Genomic DNA, 25,760 nt, shown 5'->3' with positions numbered 1-25,760 from the left:
GGGCTAAGGAATATAACATTTCAAGGACACTGATGAAGCTTTCATCTTTTAACATTATTTTGCTTCCTTCACTGAAATAATGTACATAGATTCACAATATATAGGTTATTTTCATTTACTATGAAAAGCAGACCTTTTACACAGTGCAAGAGAATAGTGCAAATGAGAAAATAAAAAGGCAGCTGTGCTACTGATTTTTAGTAAAAATGTAGGCATTCCACAATGCATCTGAGATTTTCTTATTTGTCATGTTAGAGGATGCATTTGTATCAATATTATGTAAAGGAACTTTGCAAACTAGATCTAGGAGGGTTAAAAACAATACTCGCAGTCCTAAAAGAGTTTTAGACATTTAGCTGAAATACAAATGACTCCATTACCACCTAGAACATAATATGCAAGGTGAATGGCACTGCTCATGTAGAAGCTATACAGATCTCAAACACTGCAGGCAGATAATTGCTTTGCTGATTTAACTGAACGTCCAATATTTTTCTGCTGGAAAGAATGAGGTAGAAAACAAAATGATTGGCTTCACTATGAACTAAATAAGCAACCTCCAAATGAGTGAACAATACATCTTGCACTAGGATTTTAGTGTTACTTTTTGTAACGCTGAGAAAATGTAGAACTACAAGTTCATAATAGTACGCCAAGAAAACAGATGTATTTTCATTGTTGAAGCACAAAAAACCCTGTGAATTTTGCCTTTCACTGTTTTTACCTTATGTTAGTTTACATGCGTGTTCTAGCTTCAGGTTTTCAAATAAACTCTGAACTCCATTAAGAGAAACCAGAATTTTGCCCAGTTTCAGCATAAAAACAAGCATGACGCCATTCAGATAATGTAACTGCAGGAAGAGTATAAATCATAAGCTACAACCTGAGAAGTAACCCATGAGTGAAGCTTGGAATTTGCTCACTTGGTTTGTATCTAATCAAAAAGCTCTACCTGTTAGACTGAAGTTCAGGACCACAGTACAACTAGAATCCATGTAAGCTTTAACCCATTTTTGCTGTAACAACAACACCGTTTAGAGACTTTGTAACTGCTGTGAATAGATTGGAAATATGGTATTCCACAAGCATACCCACTAGAGCTTTGATAAATAAAGCTGATTATGGTAAAGCTTTGAATTTAATTCCAGTGATACCCAACAGTAATTCCAAAATTCCAAACCATCCAAAGAAAGAGATGAAATGTAGTTGCTCTGCAGAAAACAGCTTTCCCATCCCACCCTGTAACAGGTTGATTTGAGTGAGCTCAATTCTGCTCTACATAAAGGCTTAAAAAAGCCATTAACAAAAATGCAACCCTGCCTTTCCAACTGATGTACAACCACCTCCCATGACAAAACCAGTAGAAGGGCAGATTTTGAGAGGCTGTATTGATTGATGTGCGGTGCCTACCTGTCTACAGGTGAAGACTTTGAACTGCGTGGTTTCTTCACTTGGGCATACAAGGCTTCCACTGTCTGCCCCTCCCTGGGGCTCTGTGGTCGGGAATTCAGCGCTAATGTGCCGCTGCTGGCAGAGTCGTAGGCAGCGATCCCAGCGTACATCGGATCCGCATCGCAGCCAAACGTCCGGTTAAAGTCCTGGATCTCGGCGTAGTCACGTTCCCGAGCTTGTCTCTCCCGAAACTCTCGAGTTTTTGCTTGGATTCTGGAAAATTGAAAGAAGGCTGAAACCGATGGGTGTCCCCACCCCGAGGCATTTGAAAGCAGCAGTTAGCTGACACTTTAGGCAGCCTGTCTTAATGGAAACCAGTGAAGGTTTTCACTTTCAGTTTGCTGTGAGGTTGCGGGTTTACCTTGGACATTGAAGCCTAAATTGAAACAATGCTACAACCAACACTGGTCTTTAAGGAGTACTGATTATCCACTGTCTTTTGTTTAATTATTAGCTAAATAATGACTTGCCACAGCTGCTGGTAAATAGAGTTAATGTATCGTTTCATGCATTTTAGGATGCCTGTGTTATTACCTGACCTGTCTGAGAATGGTCTGATACCATTCATACTGTATTGTACTCCATCAAAACTTACCAGATTTAATGGTTCTAATGCATGTTTTTAGAGAGGAATTTTCATGTACTTTCTTAGCTTAATACTACAAAAATCGTACATTTTTTCAGAATTTAAAAACTGTGTAAGGATAGGATACACATATATATTTATGTTTGCATGCATGCAGTAAACCGCAGAAGCAGGATCTTGTATGATTCCTCTGAAATGTGCATGCTTTTTTAAACAAAGTTAATCTGGCATCTCTCAAAAGCAAGCTACATCTTCCCAGAAAGTAAAAACGTGTGCCTTGTGTTAAAGTTACAAATGAAAGGTGATGCTGGACAGGGTTTGTATCTATGTGCACTAATTTAGCTGTATGATAAAAAGTGACAGAGAGAAACAGATGACATTTAGGAATCTGACAAGCACAAACTGAGCAAAGGCCATATTTTCAAAAGCACATAAAGCTATTACAAAAATTTGATCTGAGATTCAAAGTTTCTTTGGTATTTTATAAAATTTGATGTATTGCACACACCATATGCACAGTGAACTGACCACACACCCCCCTTTACACTGTCTCCCCAGACCAATTTAATGTTCTGTCATCATCACAAAATGAAGCACTCAGCTGTCTCCTCCCTTCCATTAGTAAAATGTGCTCCTTCTTCATCTAATACAGCCATGGCTACAGTGTGACAGCATCCATCCATGCAGACTACAGCTCTGTGACTCTCTGCTGTGTGCCATTCCCAAAGGCATCTTGTTCACCAACTTTTAATAAGAGCAGCCTATTCAAAGCCTCTATCCCTTTTGAAAGCAAGCCTTGACTCTTCCAAAAACAGAAAAGCCTTAAAGTTAGGTCAGTTTGACATTCTTGGAAATTTTAAACTGGCCCCTTCAAGATTAGTTTTGCAAAAACAAAAGGAGATGCACAAAGGGAGGGATTCAGCCTGCAGATAAAGACATGGGATTAGTGCCAGCAGTAGGTGAGCTCAGAGCAGCCACGTGTGCAGGCTTCCCTTACAGTGGCCAGGAGCTGCTGGTAGCAGATTCCAGAGTTGGGAACCAGTGCATGTGTCAGAGCAGGAAAGGGGTCATTCCAGAGACACTTTTGATGCTGCTGCTTAGGTCTTCCTCGGGAGCTTGGATTCCCAGCCTTGACTCAGCTGCTCAAACATAAGCAGCTCTGGCCACCTGGCACCCCCAGGTAGTCCTGATGGACTTGCAGCTGCTGGGCAAGGACTCACACAGGGCATGCTGAAGTCTCAGAGACTGTGACAACCCAAATGACACAAACCATCTGTGTTCAAGCACATGAATCCAGCCCTGAGCTGGTATGTGACTATCATAAACATCTCTTCCTCAGACTGAGTCCCAAGCAAATTCTTCCTTTACACTAACAAAGATCACCATAGAAAAGAAGGGAATACAAGGATGGCATGGATGCACAGACATGTTTTCCCCCACAAATCCTGCAAGTATTGACCACAGAGAGTGATTTGGGATACAACTGATTGGCTGAATTCCCTTCAACAGCCAGAGCCATCTACATTGATGGTTCACTGATTCATTTACATGCCCCAAGTTATGTTCAGTTACAGTGAAAACAACAAAAAAATTTTTTTAAAACGTTGTTTAAACTAACAGAACTTTTTAATTTCGCAGATACAAAATTGTTTTCTTTAGTGGTTGCTTTTGATTTTCATAGGGAAAAATAGAAGCAAAAACTGTAACACTGGTCAGCTGACAGAATTTTCCTCTACAATTTCAGCAACATCAGACTAGAATTGTTTTTTTCTTTAATTTACAGTGGAGAGGGACTAAAGTTTAAATCCAAAACTCATTTCAAACTTAAACCGGGTTTCTGCAGCCTTATTTTAAAATAAAAAGTATATATTTTACATTCTCCTGTACCCCAAAGCTGTAATTCAGAAGTGTTATAGCCTTAATCACTTGGAAGGTGTCTATGTAGGAGGAAAAACAGATCTGAAAATCACCTGTGCATGTTGATTCCTCTCACTGTAATTTAACTTCCAATTTGTAGTCCTGTATTAATTACCCCATGAAGAAATGTATTTATCTACTGATATTTGTCCTCTGAATGGGAGAAGCAAATGAAATCAGAAATTTCCTAGACATTTGTAGCTTTAATTTTCCTTTAAATGGACAGTGTATCATCATATACCGGAACACTGTCTGACACCAACTTGAAGGAAAAATCCACATATTTTAGATAACTAAAATTTCAGTGCATGAAATCAGACAGTATAACAATAATGTGGCATGAAGTAATTCAAACAGAAGAAAACATTTTAACCTGAAGTGGTTATAAAACAAAATTACCTGGTGTTACTGGAGATATCTGCCTCTGTTACATGAACTGCTATGGGAGAGGGTAGTGAATTTATGTCACTTTCGACCATGAAGATCACATCCCTCTCCACACGTGCAGATATGAGTGTTCCCTGTTTAATGGGAACCACCTTTTCTCATGCATCTGCTTATTGGCTCTTTAATAGTTTGGATGCTGAGTCATTTGCAGCCAGAGCATTCTGATTTTCCCATGCATGGCTCCATGAGGAATACTTATTCCCATTCAAGTGGGAAAGAACTGATTGTTGAAGTGTTATGCAAGTAATTATGTTCACATCCACCAGCAAAATTTTTAGAACATTTTCTACAATTGCTAATACAATGTCTTAATACACATAAATAGTATAAAAATCAGAGTCTAAACACATTATTAATCTTCCTGTTAACTACAAAGTACCCACGAACCATTTGCAATAACATCTAACAAAAGATAACACTAAAATTAAAGGTATAAGATGTCTGACTATTCTGAAACCCAAATTGTTCAGATTTTTTTATCTTAATTAATCTTCTGTGCTTTACACTTAAGCCAGTGTGAAAATGGCACTTTCACATAACAAAAGTATAGGCATTTTGACTGCTTACCATATTTTTGAATATCTTTTAAAATACATCAGGTTTTGCCTTTTCAAGGACATACCACATTAAAACATTATGTCTCTCAACTTAAAGGAACCAAAAAACTAGGGAAAAATATGCAGGCATATTCTTGAAAAGAGTAAGAGCTCTCAGCTGAATACTACACTATCCCTTTTGAATTATAATAGCTTTTAACTCTGAATATATTTTTATATAAGGACATGAACTTAATGTGATGCTATATTTTATGTTGGCCCCTCTGTGTGCATATGCATGATATATCCGAAATCATTTGTTAGCACATCAAGTATCTGTATGGGAAATGCCAGCACAGACTGCTGTGGGGAAGATTAAAATGGTTATGTAAACACACTGTGCAGCACAGATGAGAACCTAGAACTCGCTCTGTACTTCAGCCCTAATCAGCAACACACCCACTATTGAAATCCAGTGTCTGGAGAAGTGTTTGACCACAGTGCTTTGGTTTCATAATGTGAGTAAGTGTATTAAGCTGTCCTCACTGAATTGTATTCCTTCATGACACAGCACATTAAAAATGCATATGTCTGAGATTTCAGATCAGCTAATTTCGAGGATTTATGGCTTTCTTAAGGATTTTGTGGGGGGCTGATAATAATAATGCTTAACATTCACATAACTCTTCTCATCGTCAAAGAGTTTTTGCAAAAACTGCTAATCAATTTTTCAGTGTTTGAACAAAACTGAACTTTTACACAAAAGCTATCCCAAGAAGTTTCTAAACCCTTCCTGCTGAAGTGTTAATACTGAAAATGTCAACAATGTATTGTCATGCTTTTGAGACTCAAATTACAATGTTCAGTAAAGTATAAACTATCCTCATGCATTTGTGTGCCATTCAATTCAAAAGCTAATGATAACTGCTTCAAATGACAATATTGTTAGCAGCAGAACTTCCTATAATTGTTAGAAGAGCTTTTCATTGCAAGCTAATCCAGTAATGATAGACATATGCATTGTACAGCAATTCCTATGCACATGAAATGGTGGTCACAAAGGAAGGGAAAAGCTTTTGCATGGCTGTCCCCAGCAAACAGCAGCTACCTTGTTCCCTTCTTCAAAACTGTGAGTGATATTCAGCTTTCAGATGACAGAAACTACTATTTCTGGCACCTAACTTTAGGTGTCAAGGTAGTTTTGAACTCCCAGGAGAGCTGGTCAAGATACATCAGGCGGCCGCTGCATGGTCCAGCACACAGTTCAGCCAAACATCTGTAAAGTGACCATTCCAAGGTGAGGCCAAACCCTTCTCCAGGCTCTACCAACTGTGTTGAGTAGCCCATCCTTGACCACAAAGGGCATTTAGCCATGTAACTTATATATGGGTACTAAATAATTGTATTAATTTGAGATTCAATTCCATCCTGAGCCAAATGTTTACAGCATTTCTCTGAACTAAACTTTAACATTTTTCAGCAACAGGAAAGTCAAATCTCTGGAGCTGGCTGAGCTGTTGTTGGTAAAAGTGAATAAGCGAAGCTGTCAAAAGAAATCAACCCTAATTTCATCTAAAATTAGGAGTAAACTATAAATATATCCCAAATCCCCTGGGACCTTCAGTCTCCTTTGTTTGGATTTTTTCATCCTGGTGATTTAGATCCTTGCAAAAAAATCCCCTACTTATCTTAATTGATGAACACAGCATGGGAAGGATATTCATGGCTAGTACATTACATTTGCCATTGCAATGGCAGCAATGCCCTCCCCTAAGAGCAGAAACAAAGTTGGCTGCTGTTTCTGGTGTGCAATTGCTTGGGCAATTCAATTAATCCTCCTGCTGCTGCCAGGGTTCAGCTACTGCCCAAGTGATAATCCACACCCTCATCTTTTCCACCGAGGCTCACTCATTTACAAAATCAGTATTGAACGCTTGCAGTTCCACATATGCGAGATGGCTGACAATGTTTATTAAGGATAGAAACAGCATTGTGTAAGGACAGAAGCTAAATGACAAGCCATTCACGGCTGCCAGTTCTCAGTTCTTCTACCATCAGACTGGCATGTGCAGGATGATGGATTGGAAACAGAGAAAAACAACGACACGTTTATAGAGCCAGTCAGCTTGTTCGAGTTAGTCCAGCGGGATGAACACATTCAGTCCCATTTTTGCCAGATATCGTTTCTAATAAAGAGGTCAGAAAGTGCATTGGCCAGCAGCCAGATCTTGTCAAATGTGTCCCCTCCTTCTTCCCTAGTGAAAAATACCTTGCAGGCACAGCACGCCAGGTCTCGCTGTTCCTCCCCCAATCTCCTCAACTGCCTTCAGGGCTTTAATGGCCCTTTTTCTAATTTTTGGCAATCAAGTCAATATGGGAGTTTGTCCTCTCCTGTATTTTTCTTTGACCTTTGTCTGGAGCCAAGCAGAATTTTTCTGACAACTACCCTTCTAATGAGGCTACCTTGATTATAGGCATTACTGCGATTTCACTCTGAACGGGCATATGACACTTAGCTTTTCTTACCATGATCAGAGCTAGTCAGTTATCACAGTTATAACCACCTCTCAGCAAAGCCATCTGCCTTCCTGGGAAAATCATTCCGAAGGATGGATAATCATGGCCACCAACAGCAGTAGCTTGCAAGTAAGAAAGACACCTCCTTTTCCTCATTTCCCCACATTTCATTTAAAACTTAAGCAGATTAAAAAAAAAAGTCCAAAAATATTGCTATGTGAGTATAATATTTAAATTGAAAGGCTAGAGACCAACATTTTTCAAGTCATTAAAAGAAAAATATTAACACCTCTGCCTTATCTGCTATAGATATACATGTGTGGCCAGTTGACTGAAATATGACCATCCTCTGACCTCAGACACATGAGGAAACACATGCAAGATGTGGTCAGTTTGCACAAGCATACAGGGACAAAATCAGAAAGGCCAAGGCATAATGTGAAATAAAAGTAGCAGGGAGCTTTAGAGATGACAATAAATCATTGTGTAATTGCATTAGCAGTAAAAGGAAGAGCAAAGAAAAGGTTGCTCCCCTGCGTGGCAGTGAGGGAAGGATATTGACAGATGATGCTGAGGAGACCTAAGGCTTAATGGTTTTTTTCTTTGCATCTGTCTTCACTGAAATGGTTGACTGCAAGCAGATGACCAGCATAATTGACTACCACCCATAACAAAAATAACTTCAATATACCAGCAAAAAAAAAGTAGCTAGAAACTGGTTAAGGTACTTGAACTTCATCTGACACACACGACTGTCTGAGGCAGCCTCAGACTTTTTCAGCAACCAGGAGAACTTGTTGAGGACAGCTAAAATACTAAAAAACTAGAAAAAGTAAAACATACTTCAGAGAAGGAGGAGAATTAAAGACTCATGAGTTTAACTTCAATCCCTTCTTAAGTAAACTACAGGTAAGCACTGAGGAGATAATGGGACAAGCAGTAGCCACCACAGAGTTATCAAGAACAGATGTGGCCAAGTCCATCAGATTCCCTTCTGAAACACAGCAAATGGCCTTGTGAACAGAGCAGAAACAGTCCCAGGCTAAGAAAAACAGCCTGGGATGGGATGGATGGGATAGGTTGAACCAGGTTGCTCCTACAGAATATCTAGAGAATAGATTCACAGTCACCAGAATGGACAGATTGAGATATTTTCTATGTGGATCACTCTGAATTTACTCAGGGTTTTCATTATTAATTAGGATACTATTGAATCTGCAGAAAACCCAAATGAAGGAACATTGGAAGAAAGGATTAACATTTCATACGTTCTTGAAATACAGAGTAAACTTCAAAAATAGAATTAACTTAAATAAGAGCAACTAGAAGATAATTTACATAGTTCAAATAATTAAACAATCAATTAAAAGTAGAGAAAAAAATCTGTGAGTTGCTTTTTCAGGAATGGATCTGGAAGTTCTACTGGGTAACAGATATGAGTCAGCAACATCAAGCTGTTTGGGAAAGAAAAAGACAGAGTGGGGACATAACAGCAGTCTACAGACACTGGAGGAAAAGAATAATGTGTTAGGTATTTAACTGGAGCAAGAATAATTGAGATTAAATACTGCGAGCAGGGCAACTTCCTAAACAAAAGGCAGTGGAAGAGACTGCTTTAGGAAGTTGTAGAGTTTATGTAATTGTAAACTAAAAAAAAAAACCACTACCAAACAGGATGAAACAAACATCTTGCAGGTATGGCATACCTTGCAGATCCTACCTTGAAAAAGTGACATTATAGATCTTAAAGATCTATAATTCTGCACCTACACAGAAATTTTACATACATGTTTCCTACATATTGGTTCTACAACAGCTGAGAAATGTAACAGGGACTACTTTTTCCTTTTTTTGTTCTTTTTTTTTTTTAAAAAAAAGGCTGCCCATCATCTCTAAATTAAAGAAATGTATCTACATAATCAGACAGTCTTAATTTTCTTTCTCCTTCAACAATCACAGCCTATCTGCCAATTAGAATATGTGATAGTACTTACTGTCTCTCTGAAGATCCCCCCTCCTCAAATCAGAAGAGATGCATGAGAATTTCAAAAACGTTTAATGAGCTACAACCCAGGAGGGCTGCAGTTAAAAAAAAAAAAAGGTGAAGGATAAAGGTGATAAGGTGATTACTTTAAGTGCCTTAATATATTAAGAAGAGAACATTATGCTCATTTTTATAAGGAGTTATATTAAAGAAGGCTATTAAAGAAGGCAGCAAAATACAAATGAAGACGTAAAGAAATCAAAAAATGCAGGAGAGAAAGTAAATATTATGCATATGAGCAGGTGAAGTGCAAACACCAATTTGAAATCAAGTGACATTGATGAAACTAAAGGAGACATTAAAATTATTTCCTCTAACCTTGTTGAATCTCTCATATATTTCACCCCCATCCTTCCTTATCTCCTGACCTTCTTGATTCACCCTTTGTTTTTCCAAATTGAAGACACATCCCCCCAGCAGAGTACCTCAAACCTGCTTTCTTGGATGTTGCAGAAAACAAGTGAAAATCCTTGCTTACTTCGAGTTTAAAAATCTGCAAATTATCTTACACTTCAATGGAGCTTTCAGCACACTTTGCAGTTAACAGTCTGCCACATTTTGGGGTGGAGGGGTTTTCTGCTGTGCTTTTTTTAAAGAATATGCTTCAACCAAAGGAGAATGTTTCAGGTACATAGGCAGTGTAAGTCCTCCTGTCTCCAAAACAAACACTATCACAACTGAAATTTTCTGTCCTTATTTTCATGTCTGATGCAAGGGTCAGTGACCCCAGCAGTGGAGGATCACCCAGATGAGCAACTGGGACTGTTACCCTGCTGGGAACTAGACTGCATCAAAGAACATCATTGCTGTCTGAAAGTAAAATGGAAGTTAGTTTTTCTTTTGCGTAACAAAACTGGCCAGAAAGACTGATATTTACAGCTGTGACAAAGGTCCCTGATTATCAGTTTACCTTAGCTCTAGTCTCCTATTTAGCTCTTTTGCTGGACTGAAGTAGACAGGAAGTAGATCATGATATTCAACTATCGCTGAAACACAACTTATTGCTGAAGCACAAACTCCTGTTTCCATCCCTCCTCTTCCATCCAGCTCCTTTAAGAGCTCTGGTTTCCTCCTTCATGCAGACTTGCTTGGACCTTTTCTTCCCATAGATCTCTTTTCCCCAACTGGAGAACAATTTCAGAAAGCAGCACTGGTGGGTAACATCTGAATTCTGCAGTTAGATGAGTAAGGAGCAGCTGTTCCCGTGTGTGCAAGAAACAGATGATGCAGGCAAACCACATATCAAATGGTACCATATATCATCCCATGAATCAAATCAGTCATTCCAGATACTGCAGGCAGCAACTGGAAGTCGAGCTACAATATTGTCATCAGCTGGCTGAGCTGAGCCTATCCACCAGCCATGCTCCTCTAGCTGAGTCTAGTAACAAAAGTGGGTACAAAATTCTGCTGCTGGCTCTATTTCAGGTCCATTGTTCTGTGTTTCTAGAGCACTATGTATAAAATAGCCTAATCTTGAAGATGGAAAATGAAACAGTATGAAATGACAAAAAAAATTGCAATGAAAAACCTCACAACAAAGCAAGGATTATGTGAATCTCATACACAGAAGATGAAAGAAAAGGAAAAAAAAAACCAACAAACAAACCAATAAAAAGTATAGCTTATAAGTCAATATCTTAGCTCAGTACCCACAAATAGCTCACACCCACAAGATCTCTGAGGATTCACTTCTAAAACCTTACTGGGTCACAGTACAGAGAGCACCAATCTATAGCATGGCCAGCAACAGAGCCGGGCCTCTCATAAGGCATAAAAGGTCTGTTCTAGTAACTGGTTACAAAATAAAGGTTGCAACTGTGGTGTGGAGGAAGGATTGATCTGCCTGTTAGGAATGTATCATTAGGTGTCTTTCTGGCTAGTCAAATACTTGCTGCTGTATTTAAGAAAAAATGAGTCGGATTAGTGCCTTATTTTTCTGTCGAGCAGACTCCTGTAGTGCAATGTGGAAAACCTGATAGGTTTTGAGTTCTGTTCAACTCAGCAGCATAAGTTCAGAAAGTTAGTAACTATGGTACAGCTTTTTTAATTTCCAAGTAAGTATTTGCTATAGTAACTTTGCCACTAAAGCAGAGCTCATATGACATGAGAGAACATGCTGCTGCCTTAGCCTAAAGTTCTTGGCATTCTAAAGTGAAACATTTTAATCTGAACTGGTATGTCTAAGAGAGCACTGAATTTATATGCTCTGCAAGACACCTTAAACTCATTTGTAACACAGAATACTATAAAGATCAACTAAATTATGTTTTTTCAATATATTGCAAGAGACTTGCCCAGACCTTGCCCAGTGTAATGTGTTGAATCACTACAGAGAAATAATAGAGAAAATATACTTTTAGCATGATGTCTTAAAATCTTTGTATTTACAATATGTAGCTAGACAATGTGTAGTGTTTTGTTTAAAAAACTACTCCAGTAACTACTATTCTACAAAGGCTTCAATTTATATAGCTCCTGAAGTCAGTATTTTTATGAAGTGGAACTGGCCTGAAATGTTTTTCCAAAGCTCACTATTCTCATGCTTCACTTACGTGTTCTCTTTCAAAAATTATTGCCATTGATTTTTTTTTCATATCCTGCACCCTCATCCATTATGTAAAAAACCACTGCCAAAAACAATGCTACAAATCTCAATGAAACTGAGACAAGCAGACCCCATCACAAAATAAGTGAGAATGAGAAACATATTGCTCTGATTTCCTGATCACTGAGGAACTTTTCCTCTCCTTGGTTATGGGATGGGAAGAAGGTGAAAAAGTTTTAACAGGAAACTTTACAAATTACTTATATTCAGGATGTTTGCAGTAGTAATGATTTTAGAGGTAACAGTTTTTCTGAAAGCTGTTAACTGGCATCAAAATACAGCAGCAGAAAAAGTAAAGCTGAACCTTTGAGTTATTTCAAAAACACTGCTAACTCTTAGGCAACATAAGAAACAAAAATCCTTTCCTTATCACACTATGTTGTCTGTTTTCCTTAAAGTAAGATGAAACCGCTTGATGAAAATATTTTGCTTAAGGGGGAAAAAAGTTGGGGTTTTCCAATAAAAATATTATGGTCTCTCTGGGAAATCTGGAAAGACACCAAGAGTGTCCTGCTGTTCAGCCCCCTACTCCATCTGATACTTTAACAGTTCCAGATGGCCTTTACTACAGGATGACCTCCCCTCTATTCTTTTATTATGACCTTTGGGTCACAAATTATCTATAGGATGCTGCTGTCATTCTGTAAGACACTGCTGTACTCTTTCATCTAAAGAATAAAGATGCTTAACATTAAAACTCATCTTTGTTAGGTTGACCTTCCAATGATGATCAAACCAGACAGTTATTCCAATCAATGTCATTGCTGCAGAAAATATGTTTCATTTTTTGCAACACTGACATTAAGAAACTAAGGCATGGTTTTAAATCAAATCATTTTTGCAATTCTACTTGGCTAGAGAGCATAGCCTGTTATACTCATTTATAATATCAAAAATATTGCTGCAACATTTTTGATGAGTTACATTGATTAGAAGGATGTGGTGGGTTTGTTTTTTGTAAATTATTGACGTGGTTTTCATCCAAATGTCATTGATAGGAGGCAATAAATCTTTACGTAGGTTTTATTAATTATTTGTCTTTCTCTATCATCACTAACAGAACACACTGAACTTACATAGGGAAATATAATAAATAGTCCCAATGTACTAAATAAAGTAATAAGGTTAATTTCTTTCCTGCTGTCAGTAAATTCATGTTAGCAGTCTCTCGTCAGCTTGACATCAATTAATGATTTTAATTCCAGACTCTTGTCACAGTACTCACCACCCTTTCGTCTAATTAAAATGGATGATGCATGATGAAGGGAAAACACAAGACTTCTGTTCTTGTTGCAACATTTCTATTCATTAGTATACTTTTACAACAAAGGGCTTGTGGCTTTAATGGTACTAGAGAAGGATGAAGAGAAGTTTATTACATGCTAGAGATAAAGACCCATATACCCTTAGGAAAATATAATACAGGAAGCATTTTATGGAATAACTTAATCCTTCAGGGGACCAAAAATAAAAAAAAAGGAAATCAGTGTGATTTTAACTACTAATGAGCAGCCAGAATGTTACACTCTAAATTTAGGAAAAATAACACACGAACGACACCCACTCTACTCGCAGCCTTGTTTACATCCACACAGAAAAGTGCTGTCAGCCTATTGATGGAGCTCCAGGAGTAACAGCAAACGTGCCAGCTGCGGACAGCCGCCTGAGCTGAGCCGCCAGCGGTGCGGGCAGAGCCTCTCCGCCCCGCGCTGAGCTCCGGCAGCGCCTGCTTCTCCGGCCGGCACTGCACACAGCACACCGCACAGGGCACAGGGCACAGCCCGAGCCGCTCGCAGAGCTGTCCCCAGCTGACAGCCGGCTCCAGGCGCGGCAGGACGAGCCCATCCCGGGGAGCCCAAGGCACAGAGCCCACGGCACGGAGCCGATGCCCGCAGCCGGGCCGGGCCGGGCGCAGCGCCGAGCCCGCAGCTCCCCCTCCCGGCCCCGCCGCTCCCCAGGCACCGGGAGCTGGCGGCACCGGGGGGACAGCGACGGCGGAATTATGGAAATGGAGCTCCCTTTGTAACCCGCAGGAAAAAAAGGTCGTGTTTTCCGAAATAGAAAGGGGGGAAACCAGCACGGCGGGAGGTTTCTGCTCCAGACGGTAACTAAGCACGCAGCCAGCTCTGCCGTGTGAACTGACCGCAGAATCTGCGATCGTGCAGCTGCGATGACAGGGCAGAGCAAAGCCCGGCTCCACAGGCCCCCATCTGACCGCTCTATCGCCCTCCCAGCATCTCCGCAGCCTGTCACAGCGCTCCACCAGCACAACACTTCAATTCTCTCCCGAAAGGGTTCTCCTTATCTCCTTAAGACTGATCCTCCCAACACAGGTGTTTAAGCACTTGGCTTCGCATCCGTTTCAGTGGAAGCTGAGCAAGAATACAATACTAAGATTAAAACACTGTTGTGGTAACACAGAGATTTACAGAACATTAGCAAAGCTCTTAAATCAGTGTATTAACCAAACAGAGAAAATATCCTCTAGACTTTGCTTCCAAGAGGAGGAAGTGCCTCTAGAGGCGGATTACAGCATAAGCACTGTTTGCCCATAGATGGATCAGGAACTCTGAATCATGAGCTTACAAGAGAATTGCAACTTTCATCTTTTAAGTATTATCCAGCATTGAACCGTGCTGGATTCAGATGAACTTCTTAAAAACTTCACGAAGAAGTATGTTTAGTTCATTCCTCTGTTATCTACTAGCCGGGTACAAAGAGTGAAGTTGTTCAGGTCAGGGAGAACTTTCTTAGCTAGAGGAAGTCAGTCCAAGGCTGAAGACAGCCAGCACATACCGCCTTGCCGTGTGTGCCAAGAACTGCACATGCCTGTGCTAAAGAAGGGAAGACCACAGGCAAAGGTTTTGGATTTGCTGACGATTTATTGTGTAATGAACACAAAGTTGAAATGGAAAGAAAGAAAAAAAAAAAGCCCAAAACAACAAAAAATGAAATTGAAGGAAAAATGTAAGGGTAAAAGAGGGAGAAACAAAAGTATCATAACCTGCTGTTGGAGAGATGTCTCTCTCCAGCAAAGGCCACCAATAACAACTAGAAGAGAAAAGCAGTAGGTTTTCTGAACAGTTCTCTCTTCACATCTAACTAAAGGGCCTTGAAGAACTCAGAAAACATTTCAGGGCAATCAGGTTCAGAATATCAATGGACACACTGGCTACACAAAGCTACTCTGGGACACCCTCAAAGACCAGATGTAGAGAGTTTCTAGACTGAAAAGGTCTTTGGACTTTCAGAGGTTTAGATGCAGCAGCACAGCACAAGCACCACCCATATGAACTGATTCCTCTTGGTCAGTGATCAGTTTCAAAATCTCCTTTTAAATCTATCCAACATTACAATGCTTGTACAAAACTATAACCAGTTAGAAGCATCTCTGGAAGCTCATGATATTGCATGCGTCTCCTGTCTGTAAAATTCAACAGATCTTAGGAAGATGTGCAAACCACAGGTGCATCAGGAGACTCTGGATTTGAGAAAAGACCTTCTATAACAAAACCACAAAGGACTCAGGGTTGTTTTCTCAGCCTATCCAAGTTAATGCAGTGGAGCAGTTTGAGCAGTCCAGTGATAGACAAGATGACCACACGGCAAAGAGGAGCTCAATATTAGCATATATGTAAAACAGCTGCTATCTGGCACAGGAATAGAGCTAACTGAATTTGGTTCTTATTCAGCTTCCTCAAGACTGCAGTGTAGACTTTCTTAAGGCACTCAAGGCCACATTCAGAAAACCTATTACCTAGTCTTGCCTTGAGTTTTTGACTGGTGCACTGCTGGGGAGGACCCTTTCTAACTGCACAGCAGAGCCCAGCTGGATTTGCAGATCAGTGCTTGGCAGATACTCAAGGATAATGCAAGCAAACTTGTTTTTGTGGAGTAAACCAGTAGTAAAGCATAATGACATGGGGCAATGTTCTATGGCCTTGGATGAACTGTTTTTCCAGCATTTGGAGAATTTACAAATAGCAAGTATTTCACTTGAGAATTTTTGGTAAGACTAGTGGGTGGTCTCATCAGATGAGGTGGTCTCATCAGGTGACACCCCTAATTGCTCCAGTATCCCTTGTCATTGAAAGCTGGCTGCATTTTCAACTAGATAACTTCATATTCACTTCAAAATTACTTTAAGATTGTCAGTGAATGCGCACCATACATGTATATATCCAACATATATAGGATGTAGCTTAAGAGACACACAGTTTAAGAGATACACTTCTTAATCAAAGAATGACAGAATGAAGAAATTATTATTAATAACATATGTATAAAAGGCCATTTTATTAATATAATCATGTTAAATTAAAGAGCATTCATTTTCTTGTTGCATAATCCATATGAATGCTAGGTTTTAAAGAAAATACTATTGTAAGCACAATACTATTAAAATTATTAAGTAAAGGCATAATAATTCCGTAAAATTGTGGGCATGATTGATTTTTTAATGGGCTGTTCTCTGACCCCCCTAAGGAATTTTGCTCCTAGCCTCTCATACATAGTAAATTCATTAAATCCAACCTATTTCCCCAAAGCATTGCATCATTTTAGAGATATATAGTATCAAATACTCAGTAAAATAGAACAAGTGAATTGCACTGCTAAAAAGATTGAGGAGAAAAAATCCCACAGAAAACAAAGTTAAAATAGCAGCCATCATGAGCCAACTCTGACAGTAATATTTTATTCTGTCTCGTAGTAAGCATTTTGAGGGATTGTTCAGTTAATTTGCAAGAGTACTCTTCATTAACAGCATGTATCTAACATCATTATTTTACAGGATCAAAAGGAAACTCTCTGCAATCTAACTGCAAAAATATTTAGTCTCTATGGACCAAATCAACATCTGAATTTTCCAGAAACATAAGGAAGCACCTCACACATTTGGTTGCTATTTTATTATCTTTTATTAGTTGTACATGCGACTACCCCAAAGAAGTTGCATTCTCTTATAGACATAACACAAAGGAAAGCAAATACACAGGGAAAGAGAGTAATGGGAGGAGAAGGACCCATGTTACTATAACATCAAGCTGTTATGAAGGTTTGGCACATGCATTTTCTGCAGTTTCAGTGAACACATAAAATTGTTTTTATGACACACAAGGAGTGAGATTCCAGGAAAGATTTAAATTGGTTAGCATAACTTGATGGACAGGAATTAGGAATTTGCTCCATGCATTGGGGGCTATACAAAGAATTTCATAATTCTACCTTGGTACCCAGCGTGACTATTGCAACCTCTCTTACATCATCACATGGACAGTCTATACTCTCACCATTCTTACTGAGAGAGACAGAGAGACACAGAGAGACAGAGAGAGAGAATGAAGAGAGAGAAAACGTTACTAACTCAGGCGGCAAGTCTTTCTCCTTTTAATAAATGTATATGGCTGATTTTCTGGGGACCTAATGTTACTGAGAAACCCTCATGGCCAGCTGGGGCTCAGCAGTGTGTGAAGCCAGGGCACAGTGTGGTGCTTGTCTGGCCAACCATCCCCTGTCCTGAGCTGGCCCAAGCAACCAAGGCAGCTTTCCATGGCTCTGCACCCCTGGCATGAGCTCTGTGGCTGCTCTATCCATGGGAAGGGAAGTTGGCTGCACAAACACCCTCATCACTTAATTCCTTCAATTCCAGTCTTCCTCTTTACCATTTAATCTGAAAGCACTTTACTGTTAAAAACAGGAACAAATTTAATGACCCTGCCTCCCTTTTGTTAATAAAAAGGAGAAAGTAAAAAGCATTCAGACAAGTTAAAAAATCTAGGCACTGTAATCCAGCCACCCTCTACAATCAGAATGGATGAAGAAAGACAAGAATAAATTTTTACATCAATTTATGATAGTATATCTGCTAAAGAGTAAAAAAATTCCCATGGTATAATCTAAATAGATGGTCACAAATGATGAAGTTTCTGGAGTTTGCAAGTTAAACTAATAAACTCCCAGCCTGCCTTAATTGGAATGTAAATCACTCAACCCTAAAAGAACTGAAAGAAAACCATTTTAGGTTTAACTGAGGAGTCTACACAAGAATAACTGTGGCTCTCTATTCCACTGAGCTGTTAATGATGAAGCCACCATTCATGAACTTTCATTCTTACCCGCAGAAGACCAAGGTGCATAGAGATGATGATTAAAGGGATCATTATGACTAATTAGTAACATCTCCTGTACAAGGACAACAAAATTTCCCCCCAGAGTTCCTGTATCAATCCTAAATTTATGGCTGAGCTTTGGCATGATTTTTAGATAAATCATTCTAACACATAGTTCACTTTCACTGCTGAATGTGTCTCATTCTATTTACCCTTCAGCAATCAAACTTTGTAAAGTTTGTCTCCTTACTGAAGTGATGTCTGCTCAAAGAGGTCGTCTCTCCACTCACATCCCCCAGTATGAGTTAATTAGTAACCTAAGCTTCTCAAGATTTTTACTATATTGATCTGAGAGACACCAGAGTCTAGGCCCCAAATATCTGGACTACAAGAGACAGGATGAAAAGTAGACTGGAAATATGGAGAAGAGCATATGACATATATATTATATAGTTTTTTTTATGTTAAGGGAAGCTGACAAGGAAAAATAGAGGTACTCACCACTCATTTTTACAATTAGCGGTTTAATATACATATCATTCCATAAACAGACTGCATGGCACATAAATAGACTGAACTCCAGTGACAAATATACTGGTAAATATAATTTTTATGCTTTTCCTAAATTTATCACTGAAAAATCTAGATAGGCACAATTTTGAAGAAAAATACAAAACATACTTCATTCTATATAAATATTTGTTTTCTGAAAATGTCAATAAAATCATTTATAGAATATATAGAGAAAGCATTTCATTTTATTACTTCAGTCTCCTCAATAAGTAAGGGAGCTCTGGGTCTATAAAAGATGCTTAACACAGCCAAAGGAGCTGTTCATACTAATGTCCAAAATAAATCCAGCTTTGTCTTGTTATTTAAAGTGTATAAACATATCAACATGGGGGAAATTTCATCAGTGAAAATTGAACTTCAGTTATTTAATTTAAAAAACAAACTCTCTCTATCAAGGTTTAAGCAAATACTGAAGTCTACCTCTCCTGTTCTTGCTTCATTCGTATTCTCTCCTCTTCTGAAGTAAGAGCTTCCTGCACTTTTATTTTACCAGTTTTCTCACTCTTGTCATCTTTGCGATGTTTGCCAAACCTGTTAATAACACACAAAAAAAGAATCTAACTTGTGAAATGAACAAAACTGTATTTTCCTTTTCCTATGACAAAGAGAGTTCTCCAAGAACAACTGCCGGGAAACCAGGAAGAGGGAGTACAAAGACCTCAGAATCTCAATTCTTCATATTTTCAGGCTGCTTCTGTTTTTGGTTTTTTACATAATTTTTTTTATTTTTATTTTGATTTCACTCCTCTTAAAAGTTTATAGAATTCCTCACTGAAGAACAGAACAAACGAATAATAATTGGACCACATTTCTCTTTCATGCCAGGATTTTGGGGTCACTATTCCTAAACAGTCAAACCATGTTTTGGAACACCATCTCTGCCCAAGGACACAGCTCAGGTTTGCATTAAACTAAAGCTTCCCCATGTGAACCTGAGGAGAGAGGGAGCTGCAGGTCCCTCTGCACCACCCCCTGCACCCTGCAAGGGTTGTTTCACCACACAGAGGACGCCATCCAAAACTCTCAATTTATTCTTTTTCAGCACCAAGCGGGTTTTTTTAACTTTCTTACTCATGACTCTTTCCCCAAGGGTGTTCCAGTGTGGGAGGGTGATGGAGGGATGGAGCTGTCTGGGCTGTCCTAGACAGAGCTGGGTGCTGCCAACCCACAGTTTGCCCTCCTCACATCTCCTCTTCCCCTCTAAAGGCTACATTTCAAATGTATTAGGTTTCTTCCATATTTGCACATTCCACTGTTTTCTTTAAACTTTCAGGGAGTGAAGAATTTGGCATTTGAGATACTTGGTTATTATTAGGACAGAATTATTCATATTTCTTAAGACACTTCTGACCTATTCTGGAAGGAATGACTTTCGTACAGAGTGAACCAAACAAACACTTGAATATAATCTTTAAATAGATCTAAACTTTAGATGAAAATTTTCTATATAAGGCAGAAGGGTGAACACATATGTATTAAACAGTATATATACCAATTAAATGTTGCATCATTCATCACACCAAAAGCAGCAAGAATTTTACTTTTTTTATACCAAATGCTCATCTGAGAGCTGACTGACACTGTGGGACTTCACACTCAGGTTCACATCAAAAGTGAAATTAAAGCACTGAGACTTGCAATCAAACATGTCCAGCAATAATGCAGACAGGGCACCACACATGCTCACAAACAGTGAAATAAACCAGAGTTCAGAAAACTTCCTTCTGACCTGTTAATGTAACATCTTTAAAATATTTTAGAGTTCCCCAGGCATTTATAATATTTTCCCATTTGTTCCTTTTGATTCTAAGACAAAGCCCTTGTGAGGGCTGAAGTCACATCACACAGCAACCCTGCAGAATGATTAATTCCTGGCCATTCAGTCAATAGATATTATTTATATTGTGTAATCATGTTTACAGCTCTTAGGGCAGCTCTTTAAAACCAAAACACAAATATGCAGCATAGGAGCATGTACATGAACTTTAAAGTGTGTGCCCATTCTCCACAGTTCCCAGAACGCTCATTTCCAAAGTAACTCAGGCAAATGAAAACTAAAACCACCATTAATAACCACCTGAAAGGGGACAGGCAGAAGACATGAAAGGGTTAAGAAATACAAAGTAGGATATAAAGTCTCTGATTTTATAACCTGTTACATGTAAAACTGATTTACTTAAATTCAGTCATTCAAAACACCAACATGTATCTTTTAAACATCCACTTATTTATTAGAAAGTAGTCAAAACCATTATACAAAGCATTTACATATATGACACAAGAGATTCAAATCAAGTCCTGCATGTTGCACATCAGACAAAGGAGATTGGTTAATTTAAAATAGCCCTAAAACCTCTAGCCCAGAGAGGAGTTCTGGCAGAAGAACAGTGGAACTGAGCCATTCTGCCCTGATACAGAGAGTGCCTGAGGTGGCAGCGTGGGTCTGACTGACGGAACATGCAGAGCTGTGAGGAGACAAGCAACATATGTGGCACTCTAGCACAGCATCTCTGGGATGCTCACATTTGCTTCTGTCTCCTGTCCTTCCTCAACCCATTTAAAATGTCAGGCAAAGCAAAGGAATCAAATTCTGGAGTACCCAGTTTATTTTCGAAAAAGAAATAGTGGTTTAAAAAAATGGGGAAAAAAAGAAAAAATTGAATTAGTTATTGCCCATTAGGTTTTGGCAGCAAAACAGAATATCTGCCACCATAAATCAATTCACTGCAAGTATGAACAGATATATAGTGAAATCAATACCTTATTAAAAAAATAAAGTACACAGGAAATTTCTAATAATCCTTGTAAGCAATCTAGTAAATGTCTAGTCAGGCTGCATGATTGTGGGGAGAGCATTTCTAATGTTAACATGTAATGCAAACCTAGCAAAATTCAATGGTTTGAGTTTCCAGATCCAACCACACAAGTCCAGAGCACACAGGGCTGTGTGAATTCCCACAGAGGCACAGGAAGGCACCACACATGGAGCACTTGGAGCAGCACCAGGGCTCAGTTTGCTTTGAGTCATGAGCAAGTTGTGGCAACAACCCTTCTTCTCTCCCAGGGTTTTCTTCCAATCATCTAGGAATTAATGTTCCTTCTGCCCCTGAGGACCATCCTGATAAAAGTCTCTGGAGGACAGCTCTGGTTCTTTCCCAGGCATTTCAAAGGGTGGCCACATTGTTCCCACTCTGACCGGAGACTTTCCAGTGTCCATCTCTGACCAGCTCAGTGGTCATCCCAGCAGTGGACAGCCTGGCACAGTATGAACCATGGTGGTCTTGCACAGGTGCCTTCTCTGGACCTTGTCACCCACAGAAGTGATGTATCTGCCATAATCACCACTGCCTGTAACAAGTTCAGCAACATTAACTGCACTGTCCCTACAATGGAATCCGGAACAGCAAACACCATCCTCCCCCCTCCCTGACTGTGGCTTCGTGGTTTTAGCACAATGCACAATTGAGTTAATTGTGGCTTAACAATCACAAAGATTTGAGAAGATGCTAAGACAGCATCTCAAGAAGATGCTGAGAGCCACCAAGCACTTGAGAAAGGTGCTGAAAAGAACTGTGATGGAGATACATTTGTAGAGCCCCACGCATATCCTTTATTTCTGTAGGAGCAGCCAACACTCCCCACTCCAACCATCATTCAGAGTCTTTGGTAAGATTACTCTTGCTAGCAATAAATGTGTTTGCTATTTACTTCTATTAACAGTGTTTGCTCTATGAAGTATGATTTACAGTCATAATGAAACCCACAGCCCAAATCAGCATTCTCTCCACCAAATTTATAACAGACATTTATAAATTATTTAACAGTCATATTCAAGCAAAGTTTAACTACAGAAATGTAACATCCAGCAATGCTGAGGCACAACATTAAAGCCAGCTGTTAAAACTCCATCAGCTGTACTGTGGTGTGACTACACTGGTGTCAAGCTATTGAAAATTACCTGTCCTAGTTTCCTCAGGTAGATGTTTCCTACTCATATAAGTGATGTTTCCTATCCATGAATATTAACCAAAATAGACACTTAGAAATAAGGCTGTTCAGATCACTGAAATTCAAGCAGACTATGCAATATCCCTTCAAAACACCAAATACACATCCCACAGTTACTGTGCACTGTACTGTCTCCACAACCAGAGGTAAAGCCCTTTCTGCTGCTGTTTGGTGGCCCTTGTTTAGTTGTGAGACAGAAGAAAAACTGTGGGTCAGGTCCCCAGAATTACTTGCAGCATTTACAACACCCTGCATTGAATGCATTGACTCAATGAAAAGATCTGGCTTACCTATGTAAAAGTTTCACCTCCTTGCAAGTGCAACTGGTCTAGTCCCTGATTTGCTCCATGAATAATAGTGTGTGTGACACTTTCCCCACAAGCCACTTTGCATCATAATGAATCTTAACTCTACTGCTCAGGTACTCAAAATGAAGGACAGATGGAATTAGGATGTATGTCCCATACATGACCCATGGCAAATTTGGAACCTTACTGCTTCCAATACTATTTTTTCCATAATCCATATTTTGAATGGCCTGCACACCCACATAAGAAGTTCTCCCACTGAAGTGACTGCTCAGTCACTGAGAACAGCCTAAGACTGAAACTCACAAAGTGCAATCAAAGCTATCTCCCTTGTCAAACAGAAATCACCACCCATTTGTCCTGTGTCACAGAGACTCTAGACTCTTGTAAGGCCTTGAGGATACAGCCAAGTGCTGTGATCCCAGCCCTTGCTGCTCCCTCCCCAGACGCAGGAGCATTTCTCTGCTGTGTACAGCTGGTTAGAGAGTGCCTCAAGCACTTGGTGATTTTCAGGCGCTTGTCTGAACCTGAGATGGTCTCATTCTCATTGCTGTGGGGCTGGCTGCTGGGATACTTGTTGCAGTTCTTACAAATGCAAATGAAATTACAACTTTCCTTCTGATACAGGCATGAAAACTCCATCGCTCAGCATCTGTGCACAGCAGTGCTCCTTGCATTAGTGAAAAGGAGAACAGGGCTTAAAACAAAGGTAGAAACTACTAATTTTGGAATTAAAAAACAAAACCATGCAGAAAAGGAGCACCTGTGGCACTGATGTTGAGACAGTCTTGAGAATCTTAATTCCAAGCTCTTTTCTTTTGCTATGTTCCGTGCCAACAATTTGACTGTGAGCTCTAAAAGCACAGCCTAAATCACTGCACAAGATACCAATGCACAGGCACAAGCTACTACATGATGTGCAACCAAATTACATACACTGCTGCCTCACCAAGATATAACATTCATGAGGAGAACAGCTCTGCTGCTAAAGCTTGAGCTATAGCAGCTACTCTGAAGCACCTGCAGCCACAGAAGCACAACACTGACCTGTGGCCACCATCTCCCTCAATCTCAATTCTGAGAAGCAGAGCACAGAATATTATTACTCAGGGTAGAAAATAAAGAGTAAAAAGAAGTGCACATTTTCCTCCAAATCCTAAGTAATAAAAAAAATACCATTCTGTTCATAAACATCTCCTTTCAGAGATATAGCTGAATACTTCTTTGAGGACACAAACTGTATGGTTATAGGATAATCTCTTCATAATACTAACAATGTTTACCTCATGTAACAGCTTCTTTATTTAGAAGCTCTCTCATTTAAACCCTGTTATAAAAGGTATAGCTAAAAAGTAGTTTAATTTTATTTTGTAGCTGGCACAAGCAAAGAAAAAACTTCTATGACTAATTGAAATACAGGTTGTAAATTAAATATACCCTATCTGTCCAAGAGTGTGAGAAATTGATAAAAGAGAGCAGCTGAAATCTTGTTCACTCTAATTGCCAAGATACTCCAGAGTTCCACCTAATTTATATCTTCTTAATTCTCCTTTTACATTAAGGGCTGGAGAAAGTTCCAAGGTAAGTGTAAATGCTCATAGTCATATTCACAGATCCACAGTTCAGTCAACAACAGCAACCAGAATAAGTGAAGAAATTAAAAATTGTAAGAGGACCATCTTTTAAATGTACGATCTCTAATAGATAACAGCCAAGTCACATCAGAGGAAAAGACCATCCTCAGACTCCATGATACTGGTTTGTCACATTATTATTAATAAAAAGATGAGAACATAGACCTGTATGCCATAAGCTTGACCCTCAAATAGGAAATCTCATGAACTCTGGATAATCTAATCAAACTAAAATGAATACCCAAACCTCTCTGTCAGTCCCCAGCTGGCTCACTTTCAAGCTTACTCGCTTGAATGACTGTCACCAACGAGGAGGTGACCTAATCCAAAGTCCATCACTCTGAGCAGAGAGGCACTGACTAACAAGTGCCTCAGTGGCTTTGGGCCAGTGCATCAGAGCAACTGAACAGTATGAGAACACAGCACAGCAGAACATTTCAAGAACAAGCTCAAGCTACAACATGATGCCATCAATATAAAGAACATGTGAAATGTACGTAAAACACGCATGCAGACAAAAAGAACACGTAAATGATTTTGCATAAACAGGCATACATACAGATAGAACAAGTGAAGCAAGGAGGATGCTTGGATGAGTGGTAACAACAGAAATTCCACACTCACAAGTTATCTCAAAAACAGATTCAGTTTAAAAGAATATATATCAGCATCCTTGATACAACAAAAATAATACACACGTAATCTGCTAAATGGATTTTACTCTGATGCGTTACTGATGAGATCATTGTCGTCTGCCAAATCATCCACATATTTCATTAGAATAAAGAGCTACAGAAGAAACATGCATTAGTTGATTAATGAAAAAACACAAAAATTGATTGAGACAGAAGTTCAGTAGCATTATGTTCCTTAATAGAAAAAAAGGCCGTCATTAAAAATTAACAAATGATAAGTGTCTTGAGCTATTTTGTCAGTGTTTTCTATCTTCAAGGCATGCTCTTTTCCCCATAGTAGCAAGCAGAATTCACACACACAGACACACATAATGCAACTCTACTT

General features: G+C 39.2%; 1 protein-coding gene across 12 annotated transcripts in view; it reads right to left on the bottom strand.

Moving 5' to 3' along the window:
* PARD3 (par-3 family cell polarity regulator) overlaps positions 1 to 25,760 on the bottom strand; it is a 441,649-nt gene that overhangs the window by 96,389 nt on the left and 319,500 nt on the right. For 10 of the 12 annotated variants that reach the window (XM_085050357.1, XM_085050358.1, XM_085050356.1 and 7 more), the window contains 2 exons: positions 19,211 to 19,321; positions 1,411 to 1,665 (listed from right to left, as the gene is read on the bottom strand). In XM_085050357.1, coding sequence (XP_084906483.1) covers positions 1,411 to 1,665; positions 19,211 to 19,321 — 366 coding nt within the window. Of the gene's footprint in view, positions 1 to 1,410; positions 1,666 to 17,002; positions 17,407 to 19,210; positions 19,322 to 25,760 lie in introns of those variants that run through there. The other 2 variants (XM_085050365.1, XM_085050362.1) reach the window with 2 other exon arrangements.

This window comes from Lichenostomus cassidix, chromosome 2 (assembly GCF_008360975.1).
Source record: "Lichenostomus cassidix isolate B80296 chromosome 2, HeHo_3.0, whole genome shotgun sequence".
NCBI lineage: Eukaryota > Metazoa > Chordata > Aves > Passeriformes > Meliphagidae > Lichenostomus > Lichenostomus cassidix.
Note: the sequence above shows the minus strand (reverse complement) of the source record. Positions and strands in the feature narration are given on the sequence as shown.